The sequence below is a fragment of the Lottia gigantea genome (assembly GCF_000327385.1).
Source record: "Lottia gigantea unplaced genomic scaffold LOTGIsca_5, whole genome shotgun sequence".
Taxonomy (NCBI): domain Eukaryota; kingdom Metazoa; phylum Mollusca; class Gastropoda; family Lottiidae; genus Lottia; species Lottia gigantea.
Genome location: NW_008709715.1, coordinates 1,720,828 through 1,735,610, shown reverse-complemented (window position 1 = coordinate 1,735,610; position 14,783 = coordinate 1,720,828). Strand labels below are relative to the sequence as shown.

Sequence of the window (14,783 nt, the reverse complement as noted above, 5' to 3'; positions counted from 1 at the left end):
CTTTTTATCAAATGAGCTGGACATTTCTGAAACAGTTTCAAGACAAGTGTTTCCTTTTTTTTCTCAAAACAAGAGTCAGAAAAGGGAACAGAACAAATAACTGGTGATTAAGAAGGAGTAATTTTAATTAAGTCTCCTCATAGGCCTACTCATCACCCATTTTTTCCTCAAAACCTCATCTTTAGGAAAACTGTAACAAACAATTCAGGTTCAAATCTAATATTCCCAAAGACATTTCATTTTCATTGTGGTAAGTATTTCCATCAACTCAAAGACAATCTAAGACTTTCACTTCAGAAGTATTTTGACGTAGATCGATATTTCAATTAAAACAAAAAATGATTGGTAAAATGGAATATATCAATTGTGTCGGTGTTATATTTATGCCTATTATGGTCTACTGTCAGAGTGGCCAAACAGATTAATATGACAAAAGTAGGGTCAGTTTGTAAACCGTACAAACACACAAAGTTTACCAGTAAAAAGTAACTGAGAAAACCACCATCTTGTTTGTTTGCCCTTAACCGGAAGTGAATTCGTATTACGCGCCGAAATGTAGTCTGCTTCATCCGTTCTGCTTCATAGGCTATGGTACAAGTCAGTTTGATTTTTTTTAAATGATCGTAGCTTACCTCCATTTTCAGTGTTCTTGCTGCATTTGTATTTTAATTAGAATATCCACAGATGAATAAGCATCATTTTTGGATGTTGGTTTTGATTTCTCTGAACTCAATGGAGAAATCATTTCAGCAAGTTGATGTGAAGAGTACCAGTGGTGATATTATTCCAGAAACATTTGACGGTTCAGCAGGCAATTTAAAGTTTTCAAGCCCTTCATTGCCAGATGATGATGACAGTATTATGTTGCCAAAGTCTGTCAGATGTGATGGTTGTCTTTCTTTAGCTTATCAGGTAGCCTAGATCCTTGAGTTTGGTGCTGAAGTTTTTTTTTTATAGATTATCCTCTATGCCTTTGTCCATTTAGAAGACATGGAACTTGTCTTAATGACCTTTTAGAAGAAACCAGTGACTTATTGTAGGAATAAGTAATGTTGCTAAACTTAAAGCTCTTGGTTTGGGGTAAACTTTAAAACTGAAATGCTATAAGCAACAAATAGATGATTGTTATTGTGTAAAAAATGATGGTAGAAAATTGCCACCAATGTAAATTCCTCTTGCCAGTTTCCCCAAAATTTGACAGTTTTGTTTTTTTCAGATTATAGAAGCATTTGATAAAAGTCATTCAAAAAAGAAATCTGTTAAAATATTACCTGAAACTGATGTTTTAGACATATTAGATACACTATGCAGTAGTAAATTTGATGCGTAAGATTTTGTTGTTTTTTATATGATATGTAATTGAAAAATTGTGTACATTAATTGATTGTAACCTGAGAAAAGTCTTAAATGAAGATTTCGGAAGTTTAGCCAAATTAAACTGATCATACAGTACGTTTAGTGGTAGACTGTTCTAACAATTTGTCTTATTGGCTTATGATTTTTGTATTATCATGCCTAAAACGCCTAATCTATTTTTTGTAGAATGGGTTTAAGAAACGTAGATGGTGTAACTAAGTTAAGTGGTCCTGGTTTAGACATCACAAATCAACCTGGTATGATTATGAGTGGTGGCAGATGGCATCAAAGGTTTGTAATACAGTTATACTAATGTTGACTTTACGGAAATTACAAAAGTATATCATTGATATGTGGCGCCAGGTGTTCCTTTAGAGTGAGCATGCATTGTGTAGAGACACCGTCTACAGGACCTATAATGAAGATCAAACAAGTCTTATGGGCTTCGACTCGACAGCTTCAATCTCGGCGACAGTCCTTTCTTACTCCTAAGTCACTTTAAAGGGATGGATGTACCATTTTGGGGGTTGATTTTAATCTTGAATATATGTAAATAGTCTACAGAAGTACTGGAAATGTACAAAATTGCATAATTCCTGTAAAAAATACTTCAATCAGGGATAATTCTAGACACACGTGGATTTAAAGGCGCAAATTTCAACGCTAAGCTGTAGACACTATTACTGATTAGCTTTGCTAAAAAATTCTCGTTCCTGAGACTAAAGTATGATTGGTCCAAAAAAATGGCATCTGTCCCTTTAAGTGGTGTGTAGAGGTTGACTTCAATCTGAGATTAAATGTACAATCTTACTTTGAACTTTGTATATACAGTCTAGATTTTACAGTCTAGTGATAGGCAGCATTTGAAATATCCTCTTCAATTGCTGGATTTTGATCAGTGCACAGACAACTGAAGGGTGACATCAGTTGCTCATTTTCTAGCAAAATTCAAAATCATAGACGATCTTGGTAACTAGTAGTGGGTAAAGTTCTCAATATAAGCATTTTGTTTATGTCCTTGCAACACACCAAATGAGATGCTAATATACCCTTGAATGTCCAATTAGATCTTACAGTATGGTTTACAGAGTGTTATAACTTATAATAAATCAAAAACCAAATAAAAGAATTAAATTTTAAACTTTCTTTATAGAATGAGATATTTATGTGGTAATATTGTTGGTGAAGTTGGAGAAGAAGAAATATATGATAATTATTTATTTAATAGAAATCATATGGGGGATGTTTTATGTCGAGGAACTGGGGTGACTAATAGTTGCATTGACGCAAAAAATAACCGAAAGAATGAAAAATTGAAAAGAAAGGATGAGTTCTAGTTGTATTTTGTGCCTTTAAGTGATCAAAATGGATCATCCTTTCTCAGGATTTCAGTCTTTCTTATTAAAAATGATTGATAAGTAATTTTTATGTTTTAAAAGGTTCAGAAGGTTGTTATTTACAATGGTATTTAAAACTTGGAAAGTCTTTTTACATTTTTATTTGTAGTCTGATTTTCTCTCATCAATTGATGATTTCATAAATTGTTCTCTATTATAAATGTATGAAAGTATGTTTGTGATAATTTTATTTTGCTTAAGAGATGTTGGAAAATTTTATTCTGTGATTGAACAGATTTTTGTTTAATGAAATTTTAATTTATTTCCATATACTTGTCTTATATGACAAATTTGAGATAAAATTGCTATTATATCATGTTCCCCTAACAATAAATATGACCCCTGCATGAGTTGGAGACAATGCTAAGGTAAACCAACAATTGCAGTTATTTTAGTAGTCTCCCTTATTGTAGTTACCTCCCCTGACACTATTATTTCACAACAAAGTGAAAGTCGGGACTTGCATGATTAGCTTATGATAACAATCATTATAAATTTAAAGAAAAGTTTGGACATTATTCATGCCTTGATCCCGAAATGGCCAATAAGTCAAATAAAAGTGCTGTTGTCATAATACCACCCAAGAGTGTATGGGAGCAAATTCAAAATATAAGAAGGTAAGAATGTCCACTTTGTAGGCATTTGGAGGAATTCTACCATGTAGCCTACATTATATTATGGATTTTATCCTTAATTTTTGAAAGCATAGACTAAATGCACCAAGAAGGCCTGTATGAAAATGCATTTTTATAGCCTATGACTATAGGCTTCAATTTACATGATATGCATTATTTTTTTTCAGTAAATTTGATAAGGCTTATGACAGATGGATGCCCCATATCAACTTAATCTATCCATTTGCTCCTGATTCTGAATTCTCAAATTTACTGCCAAGATTGAAAGACCAATTACAAAATGTTGCACCTTTTACTGTTGTTTTTACTAAAGATTCCATTGGATACTTTGAACATGGACAGAGGTGTGGATTATGGTTAAAACCTTTGATACATTCCCAGCAGTACAGTAGGCCTACAGATTCTGTATCTTCTCAGGTATGGTATTAAAAAATAATAGGCTACAAGGCCTATTCATCTTTCATATAGTAGCCAGTTTGAAGCAAAATTGTTCTGTTTTGTATTTGCCATATTACAAAGTTGTGCCATGTATTTAGTTTCTTTGCAATTATGCCTTATATGAGCCCCCAAAACCTGATTGATTTAATTAGATATTTGTTAGACTTTTATATAATTGACAAACTTTAACTTAAATACTCAAATGCTTGTTTTATAGAAATCTTTAGTGATACCAGAAAAGACCAATGTTTGGGCATCACAAACAAATAAAGATCGACCAGCAGTTAATTCAAACAGCAGTAGTTCTGTACCCAGTCTAGATAATCTGAGATATGCTGTTTGGCAACCAGAGGAAGTGGAAGTGGAAGATAGCAACATGTCTGTTGTTGGTCTTCATAATTTAAGAAATGCCATTTGGCTGCCAGGAGAGAGTGACTCATTTCCAATTACCTCATCCAAGGAATCACCTGTCAAAGTTGCAGTCAGTAAATCAAAGGTAACAGGAACAAAGCCTCCAATCCCATATTCTGAGAAATGGGATGTTAACATTCCTGCAAGGACAGACATTTTTCATCCATCTGTTATGGATTTACAGAATCATCTTCAGCAACTGTTTCCTAACTTTAATGACTTAAATGTTATCAATGAAAAAGGATTTCAACCACATTTGACTTTAGGTCAATTCAAGCACAATGAAATTCAAAGAGTAGTAAATGATTTAAAACAAAACTGGAAACCAGTAAATTTTAAAGTAGATGAGATTTTTCTAATAAGTAGGAAAGGCTTTTCAGATCCTTTTGAAATAAGAGATTCTGTTGCATTAGGAAATTGAGCTCAACACCATCAATATCATTAAAGTGTCACTGTTGGCCAATTTACTGGGTATATTTATAAATATTTTTCTCATTGTTTTTTGTTATATATCATATTTTTTAATAAAGGTTAAAGAAATGTTTTCACCAAAAATCAACAATAACCGACATTAATGGAAACCCAAACTGCACCATATTTTTTTACCCAACTTTTATTGTTGACCCTGGGATGAAAGACTCAGTTAAAATCTTGTTTTTAAGCACACACACCTTTTTAATGGATGTGTCTAGAAATTTTCAATAGGATAAGACTGGTGTGATGGGATGATCTTGCAGATTCCTATGCTCAGGTTGACTATCTGACACTCTTGCATGTTTGCCATGTGCTCTAATGTTTCAGGCAAATACTAAGATTGGTAGACTCCTTTACTTCAAAAATATGTAATCTTTATGCTTTGCAATGTTGTACTGGCCGGAGATGTTTATTAAATAACATTAAAAAATATCTTTTATTATGAACAGAATGTGTACATGGAATTATTGTTAAATTATAGGAAACCGTAACACAATGGAAAAACAAAACAAATAAAATCTTAACTTAAAATGTTAACAATAATAGAATATAACAGAAATATTAATGTCAATAAATAATAACCATGGTTTAATATTGTCTATGGTTTTATAACATAAATACATCTCTTTCATCCCGTCCATACAAATATCATATGATGAAGCTTTCCAGACAGCTGAGGTCAGCTGAAACTTTTCTCCTAGACTATTTGCTCACATAATGTCAATAAATTGCAAATTCAAGTGCTTAAGAAAACTGCACCACATACAAGTTGAGCAGTTATTATGACAGCAATGATATAATGAGACATCTCATCTCCCAGTGCAGTGAGTGTTTTTTAGAATACAAGTATTATTTACTTACATTTATACCATGCTAATTTACAAAACATTATCAAATTCACCGTAACATAATTATGTTTTAAGCAATTGTGGTTTTTACATACTTGGTCAATAAAGAAACAAAACTGATTTAGAATTACTTTACAGAGTTTGAAAAGCCTCTTGTAATATTTTATGCAAGTTATTCGGAAATGGCTTTCTTAATAGCATCTTATTTAATATAATTAGGCGCCATATAATATGCAAATTACTAATATATAACTTAAAAGGCTCATACATAATACATCAGCATGGAATATTAGGACGGAGAAATGTATTAAAAATCAGGTCCCTCGTATTATTATGTAATATTTGGAATGTACACATTATTACAACCATCATTAATATACAAAATCAAAACCTCATGATAAATATTTATACATACAAGGCTTTTCTGGATATGTTGACATTCTGGATATTGCAGGAAGCACATGATTTGAATGGTATAATAAATGCTATTTACTCTTCAAATGGATAACGGTATCTATATTTTTGCTAAATTAGTTGTATCAGTCTTCAATATAAAAAATCAATCTTGTGTTAGGAAATAATAAATTATACAATCCAAATTAAAAATTGTTTGAGTATTAGTTAACCTCAGGTCTCCTAAATATAACAAAAATAATATTTAATAATACGTTTAACAATCAATTGGTTCCATAATTTCAAATAGCAGTTTTCTGAATTACATACATTTCAGAAGCATGTCAACTAATATAAAAGATACATTATTATCATGTTATGTAATATTATTTGTATTACATAGGCATAGGACACAGGTTGCTGAGAAGGGTGCTTTTGTCGCAAAATGCTTGAGCAAAACTATAACATTTATTGGGACATAATTGATCAATAATTTTCTTAGGCTTTATATTCTCAGCAACCCCTAATAATAAAATACCACATGCCTATATATTGATATACTGGTGATTGTGCTTCATTCAAACAAACCAAAATACCACGCCAAGTTTCATTTGAAAATAGAACTATCATCATCACTATTCACATAATTATCATCTATTTAATATTGGGAACTTTTTATCTGTAGTTTTAGATATTAATTGCTCTGTCTCTATATCTTCAGCACTCACAAAATCATTATCCCATTCTAAATCGTTAGAATTGATAGGACTGTCTTTTTGTGATCCATTCATGAATGCTTCTAAACTGTCATCTGTTGAAGATTGAGGTTTAGCTTGAGGTACAACACCTAAAAAAACAACGAAAATTATTTGAGTTGTGAAGCATGATATTTCTCACCAGTATCATGTTATACCATCAGAATATTTGCTTTTTTAGTTAGTTTTCAGGAACTATTTTTAGGACGGATGCCAATGATATATACAGTATTTTTTGTCAGTATTTTTAACTAGTTATCTCATTTTCACACAAGAACAATAAAACAGTGCTTTCATGAAATCCCCCTAATACTAGTATACTATTATCTAATAGACTGAATTGTAAGAGAATATACTGGGCAAATTACAAACCTGCTTCATGATCCCATTCTAAATCTAGTGACGAGACATCAGTTCTGTCTTTGGTTAAACTACTACTAGAGCTCTGTCCGTCACCTGAGCCTACACATATTAAAAATAGTCATTTTCAGTTAAAAAAAGGACTATTATTTTGAGATTAAATCTGTTCATAGTCTAAGGTTATAATATCCAATTGAAATTCCTAATGACAATTGCCTTTACATCTTGGAGCAGCACTAATTTCAATATTTGAAATTTAATGATTTCAAATTTAACCACAAATGTAATGAGTGGTATACAACTACACTGTTAGATTCCAGACAATACATTAAGGACATATATGCACAAATGAAAATTAAAATATATTACCCTGCCGCAGTTGAGCCTGAGTTCTAGCAGCTAGTGATCTAGCTTTAACACTAGCCAAAAATATCTCAAAATCATCATCTCCACCAGCTCTAAATTCAGAATTATATAAACTAATTACAATAGATAAAGATAAAAAGTCAAAATCTCTCTTCTACTTCTATAAAATGCAACTATAAGCATTTCTTTGTTTAACTATTTGTGCAACTGTTCTATTAAAAGTAGCCATTTTACAAAATTTAACAGTAGAAATATAACAACAAATTACAGAATCTGTATTTTGATTGGACACAACTTTTTGTAGATCACATGATTTTAAATATTCTGATAAAGATAGCTTGGCAGGCAACGTAATATAAGTCCACTGGCAGCTTTGACTATAAATAAAAATATTTGGCAGTACAGAAACAATAACTAGTATAAAGTATGAAATATACTTTTTGGGGCGATATTGTATAATATTACCAAGTTTCGTCAAAATCTTTCAAGAACTGGGCCTTATAGAGTGATTACAGGCTAAAACTTGTACGTGTTTTTATGAACATGGGCAATAACTCAATCTAAATATTTTTCGATTCTTCTGATTTTCGTCAGAGTTTATCTTTGGTTGATAAACACCATGTTTCGTCAAATTCTATCAACAATTGTGCCATCTAGAGTGTTCATGGGCTAAAAATTGAACGCGTTTACAAGAACAAGGGCAATAACTCATACTAAATATGTCTCTGTTTTTCAATAGGGTTCATCCTTGGATGATTACAAACACTCACACCAATTTTCGTCAAAATCTGTCAATAATTCAACCTTCTAAAGCGTTTACAAGCTAATAATGGAATGCATGTTCAAGAACAAGGGCAATAACTCACTACTAAATATTTTTGGATTGGTTGATAAACATTCACGCAAAGTTACATTAAAGTCCATCAAGAATTGTGCCTTCTAGAGTGTTCACGTCCTAAAAATTGAACACATTTTCAAGAACAAGAGCAATAACTAATTATTTTGGGATTTTTTCCTGATTTTCAACATGGTGATTACTAACGCCAATTTCCACTTAAATCCGCGAAGAATTGTGCCTTCTTTCAAGAACAAGGGCAATAACTCAGACAAATTATTTTCAGATTTTTTTGTATTTTTAATAGGGTTCATCCTTGAGTGATTACAAACACTCACACGAAGTTTCGTCAAAATCTGTCAATAATTCAACCTTCTAGAGCTTAAAATTGAATGCGTTTTCAAGAATAAGGGAAATAACTCAATACTCAATATTTTTCTGTTCTTTTAATTTTTGATAGGGTTCACCCTTGGGTGATAACAAACATCTACACTAAGTTTTGTCAAAATCTGTCAATAATTGAACCGTCTATAGTGTTTATAAGCTAAAATTGAACGAATTGAAGAACAATGGCAATAACATAATAATACTGAATATTTTTCTATTTTTCTCATTTTCAATAGGGTTCATCCTTGGGTAATTACAAACAATCATATCAAGTTTCGTCAAAGTCAGTCAAGAATTGTGCCTTCTAAAGTGTTTAAGAGCGGCCGAACATGGGTGATGACAATATACACTCCCTATTTCAAGTGGGCATATAAAAATACAAATCTATAAAGTTTTGTTTCCTATTTTCCTGTGGGTCTATAATTCACTTGGTTACCAATTGTCATAATTTTGCGAACAAATCATAACATCCTTTGTCTTGAAATGCTTAACAATGAATATCCCAAAATTCCAGTAAATCTTGAATTAAACTTAGAAATTGGTTGGTTGATTGTAAGTTCATGGATGGCAAGTGGAGATAATAACACATGGTCTATAAATAGACTTACATTTCCCATTCATCTTCATTGCCATCTAACCACGATTTTGAGCCATGGGTTGTAGCATTTTTCTTGGCTGCCTGTTCTTTAGCTCGTTGTAATTTAGCTGTTCTTGCTGCTTCTCTCTTAGCTTCAATTAATGCTTCTTCTTCTTGTTTTATTTCTTCCTCATGTTGTGCTAGCTGAAGATGTCAAAGCAAAACATTGGATAAGACAAATCAACTCAATGTAACCTCAAATTCTTTGATTTCAAAGGCTTTCATGATATCTTAATGTACATGATGCATAATTTAATGTAGAATTTATCCATACATAAAATGTGGAGACAGAAGAATTTCAATTTATTTTTGTATATTTTTTTTTTTTACATAAAATATATAAATAGAATATTAGTAAAAATTAACTGAAATGAAATCCTACTAGTTATTTATCCTATTTAAACAATACAGACAACTATTTGATATTCACTAATTTCTTTTTCTTGAAAGAATGATACAAGAGTTTCACTGTTGCTATGAATGACTCTAAAAACAATCCTCTTAATATAAAAAACACTCTTTGAAACTTTTCGAAAAATAAAGTGCATAAATATTTAATGGGTTGGAAAGTGGAACAAAATATATAAATGACAGACTTTTGCTTAATATCATACACATTTTTGACCGATTTTGACTTTTTTGATGGTATGTTACAATCAAATTGTTTGGCCTGTTTGACCATGACCCAACATTAAAATATCAACACACATTTTGACTTCTAAGTCCTGTGCCTGTGCTTTTCTAACTTTGTCACATATACATCTAATATAAGCTAATACTGTGGTTTTCATTCATTTTAGTTCACATGTGATCACAGGAAAGAAAATGACAACCAAAATACACATCACATTTACATGATAAATCAGCAAAAAAGCAACAATTACCTTTGCATCAATTTCTTGATCAATTTTCTTTTGTTCATGCAACAACACTGTATATTGGCGTTTGGATAAAATCGCCTTTTCGTGATCAGTCAAAGGCCTTGACAAATAAACAAAACATAAATACAACTGGATAAATCAAAATACATATAAACAGAAAGTACTACATATATGAGCCCTATACATCTATATCAGAGCTGTAGTTATGATGAGATTAAAATAATTTTTTTCAAAATACTGGATTGATATATTCATAGAGGGTCCATGCAATATTCAATAGAACAACAAAACAACTGCATGCTTAGTTAATTATGACAATCACTACTTTGGACAGTTTGTGAAAGTTTTTTTTATGGATCTTTTTGTCTCAGAGTTGAGAATTTTGATGCGCTTTCTAAACTTCAGCAGAATTTTCGAAATTCAAGCATACCAACACAACTAAATAACTAAAATTCAATAGAAGTTGTCATAAAAAAATCTAAAATGGAAATTGTAAGGTATGACAGCAGATGTTTTTGTTCACTTGAATAAATTAAATATTGCTAATAAAAACTATAATACTAATGGACACCACACAGAAACAACAGCACAATCATAACCTCATATTATGTCTGTCACCTACCAAACGGACATATGTTGACACAGTAAATGGTCCACTAGTTAATTGTAATTGACATCTGTAAACAGTGATTAAAATCAAAATTTATTACAAAATACTATTCCCATTGATTCGATTAAAATAAAAGAAAATAGTGAACAATTTTTAGATAAGCTTAGAAAATGAGGTTTAATAATACACACAATATCAAACAGTTTTAGTTTTTTGATGATCTGATAATTTTGAACCAATGTATATTATTTTCTAATTGTTTTAACAATTGGTAATTTGTATTGTGATCAAAATAAAATAAGACACATATTGGATGACAATGGATGTATAATAACTCCCTAATGCCAATAGTACTATATTGATTGTTTTTGAATGTATTGACAATATCAAAATGAATTCATTGATATACATTGGCTAATTAGTAGTTACATAAGCATAATATTAAAAATTTCACAATGACCTAGCACAATGTTTGGGCCAATATTATTCAAGGTGATTAAAATAGAGATCCAGATGTTTTTTCTGTTTATAGTCTTCAGCTATTTGTTTTACTCTACATCAATAATCTGGAAAATTTTTGCTCTATAGCATTTAGTGGAATTTTGATCAAGTATCATCAAAAGTTGTCATAATTCATTCTGACCAATCAAAAACAATGTTAATACAGACAATACAATACCAGACAATACAAATCAATGGTAGGCAATGAATATCCCACAAATAATGGCCAGTAAATCTCTTGATGAAAGTAGTATCTGATTGGTTAAATAATTCAATGACCTAGAACATGTGTTGCAAAGCAATATTGTAAGATCATTGATTCCAATTTGTATCAACCACACTCGTCTCAACCACACCCTCTCCATTGAACATAAAGCTTCAAAATCTAAATCTGCATGAATGATATTGGAAAAAAATTCCGAATAGACAAGACTTTTTCCTATATCCAAGAAATATCCATATTTTATGTAAAAAGGAAAATAGTATAATCACGAAGGTAGTAAATATAAATAATTTGGGATTCTGGAATGCCGTTATGGTTACTGATACCCTAGGTTCAGTGAATAATACAGTGATAACTGTGGCATCAGATGTTACGGTAATGAGTGTCCAATAGAAAGAGTAGAAAAGATAACAAGAGAGTGTAATAAGATTGACGAAGCAATTGGTAGCTAAAACCTGATTACCATACTATCAATAATGATAGAGAGAAAATCAATGTGTTTAACAGCTCTGTAATAAAATCACTTCTCTTCTACTATGAAAATAACGAAAAGATAAAAAAAAAGCCTTTTTGAACACCTTGGATTCCAAAAGTTTATAGCTTTTCCAATTTTATCAATTCAAATTTAATTTTTGAGATTAAGTTTATCATTATTCCCAGGCACATACAGTTATTGTACTTTCACTATACTAGTACAGTAAACTAATAAACTTCCAATGCACTTGTTAAAGGTTTAAATAATAAATGACTTCAAAATGCCAAGATAGATTTAAATATTTTAAAATAAATTATAAATACCTGTTTGCTTCATATTGATTATTATCCTAAAAATAATAGTAAAAAGGCTTCACAAGGTGTCACAAAAAAGGCAAACAACAATCCATTCTATTGTATTCACTTGACACTTTTGAATTATTCTGGTGATGACCCCAAGAAAAGTTCACATACACATAACATACATGGTATTGAAATCGTATGTAACCCGCAGCCTCTATCATGTTGACAAGAAAATTGATGATTGTGAATACATTACATGTATAAACATGAATCAAATAAAATATGATGAAAGGAACACAGTAAAAACAAATGTTATTTGTATGAATCCCATTTTAATCATTGTATGATATAATATTACATTTGGTCAGTTACATGTGTTCTACTTTGTATTGTAATGTAACTAAATGCACAGGATTAAGGAGTTTGAAAGCAACAGAAAAATATATGCAAGAATATGAGTTTAGTGCAGTTAATGAAATCTTAAATTTACAAAATCATCTTACCTCATCCATTAAATTCTCAAACTACAAAATATTTACAAAATTTTTCTAGTAAAGATCTTTAACATTTAATATTCTGATGCAAAAATGTGCTAGGAATTGCAGATTATGGATTCACTACTCTCTGACAATTATTTTTCAGAAAATTAATATTTTGTGTCATAAAGTCTTAAGGTTAAATTTGAAACAAAACTTGAAATAACACATGAAAATAACCTTTTGACTGAATACTTCAAATATTTTTGATTTGTAGACAATGTAACAGTACTATTTGGGTATAATAATGTTCATATAAAGTTTTTTGGTAAAATTTGATTCTGAAAACTATATTGTCAGACAGTAAGGGTGGATTGAGATTAACTTATTGAAAGTAGGAGAAATTCCTGGTTATAGAGGAATGTTACAAAAAGCTTACTTAGGAAAGGATCCAAAAGAATAATTTGTTTGCTATAATCTTTAACTTAAATATATCAATATTTTTTGTAAATAAGCTTATCTGAGAATTTGAATAATTGATGAAATCTGCTGAAATGAAATTTCTATACGCAGTAAAAACAGATCTCTAAAAATTTGTGATACACATATGAAAAATATTGTTGAGTACATGTACTTACCTCTATAGAGTAATCTCTTTCAACATCATATCTGGTCCTTAAATACTGTCTCCTGAAAAATATTTCAAAGTTAATATTAAACTGTAGTTTAGTTTCGAGTGTTAATTCTTTTTAAGATTGAGCTCTAAAAATGTCCAAAGGTTTAATTCCAGTATATTCACTATCATTTATATCAAAGTACATTTTCTTTTCATATATCATTTTTAACTTTTTTAAAAAGGAGTCAATTTACAAGTTTCGTTTCACCGATTGCCATTTACATGGGAAGTTTTTGAGATGAAACTTCCATGAAAGAAGTAAGTTTATTTCAAATATAAATCTATCAAGCCTTATATCATTATGGACCTGATGATATTGTACAAAAAATGGCAAGCAATCAAAAATAATTTTTGAAATGATGGAAAAATTCAATTCTGAGCTGACATTTGTTGGAGAGTAGTGAAAATTCAATGGTAGGCCAATTACTTAGAAATTCTTACAACCTTTTATTTATAAAATAAGACAAATCCGAAATATACAAGTGAATATAGGTCTTACTTAATATAAAACGAATACGTTACTTAGTTTGATCATAAAATTTCAATTCTTAAACTTGGTCATTATGAGTATGTATTCATCCAGTGTCATAACTCTACTATACAACAGAATCCCTGTTAAATCGGATAAATTCATATGATTAAAGGGATACTACGTCTAAGAATTCAATAAACATAAAATTTTAAACTTGGCCAATAAGAGCAAATATTCATCAGTAGATATACCTGGTGTCATAAATAACATAACAGGATCCTTATATAATCCGATAAATCCAAAAAACTTAATAAAATGCAATTAACTATTGAAAAACGTTTAATATTATGATTAAGCGTTTTTCAATAATTACTTATTTTTATGAATTTTCAAATTTTCTAGATTTTACAGGGATTCTGTTGTAACTAAATGACACCAGGTAAGTTCACTGATGAATATAATATACTCATATTGACCATTCTTGAGAATTAAATTTTATGTTCATTCTAAGACGTAATATCACTTTAATCTATTATCCATAAAACTAAGTAATTATAAAAAAAAGCCCCAACAAATTTCAGTATATTTCAATAATTAAATTTTATAGATTAATCTTATTATCAATGATTACTGTTGTATGTTTATGACACCAGGTAAGTCTTTTGATGATTACATTCATGAGTTATTGTTCAAGTATTGTGTGAGAATTTAAATTCTATGTTCTGCAGCAACATACATTGTTTTAAGTCAATGACAGCTAAACAAGGATAGATATACCTCTTATCAAACCTTCCACAACATTTGGCCAAACAATTCCCCATGTCAGCCTATTTCTAGAGTCATAACTACAAACTTCATAATCGTCATCATTTGTG

The 14,783-nt window shown here is 30.3% G+C and overlaps 3 protein-coding genes across 3 annotated transcripts; 2 read left to right on the top strand and 1 right to left on the bottom strand.

Moving 5' to 3' along the window:
• Positions 1–732: 732 nt before the first annotated feature.
• On the top strand, positions 733–2,693 carry LOTGIDRAFT_154102 (hypothetical protein; the record flags this gene model as incomplete). Its single annotated transcript, XM_009061825.1, has 4 exons — positions 733–912; positions 1,217–1,326; positions 1,543–1,647; positions 2,510–2,693. 4 exons carry the CDS (start codon positions 733–735, stop codon positions 2,691–2,693), a joined length of 579 nt encoding a protein of 192 aa, XP_009060073.1.
• Positions 2,694–3,290: 597 nt separating this feature from the next.
• LOTGIDRAFT_106220 (hypothetical protein) lies at positions 3,291–4,658 on the top strand (the record flags this gene model as incomplete). Its single annotated transcript, XM_009061824.1, has 3 exons — positions 3,291–3,370; positions 3,556–3,793; positions 4,422–4,658. The coding sequence occupies 3 exons, from the start codon at positions 3,291–3,293 to the stop codon at positions 4,656–4,658; spliced, it is 555 nt and encodes a 184-aa protein (XP_009060072.1).
• A 1,944-nt stretch (positions 4,659–6,602) lies between these two features.
• LOTGIDRAFT_154100 (hypothetical protein) lies at positions 6,603–14,729 on the bottom strand (the record flags this gene model as incomplete). The annotated part of the gene is made up of 10 exons (XM_009061823.1): positions 6,603–6,799; positions 7,080–7,169; positions 7,437–7,525; positions 9,264–9,436; positions 10,177–10,302; positions 10,796–10,850; positions 12,306–12,331; positions 12,788–12,808; positions 13,399–13,450; positions 14,686–14,729. The coding sequence occupies 10 exons, from the start codon at positions 14,727–14,729 to the stop codon at positions 6,603–6,605; spliced, it is 873 nt and encodes a 290-aa protein (XP_009060071.1).
• Between the last annotated feature and the right edge of the window lie 54 nt (positions 14,730–14,783).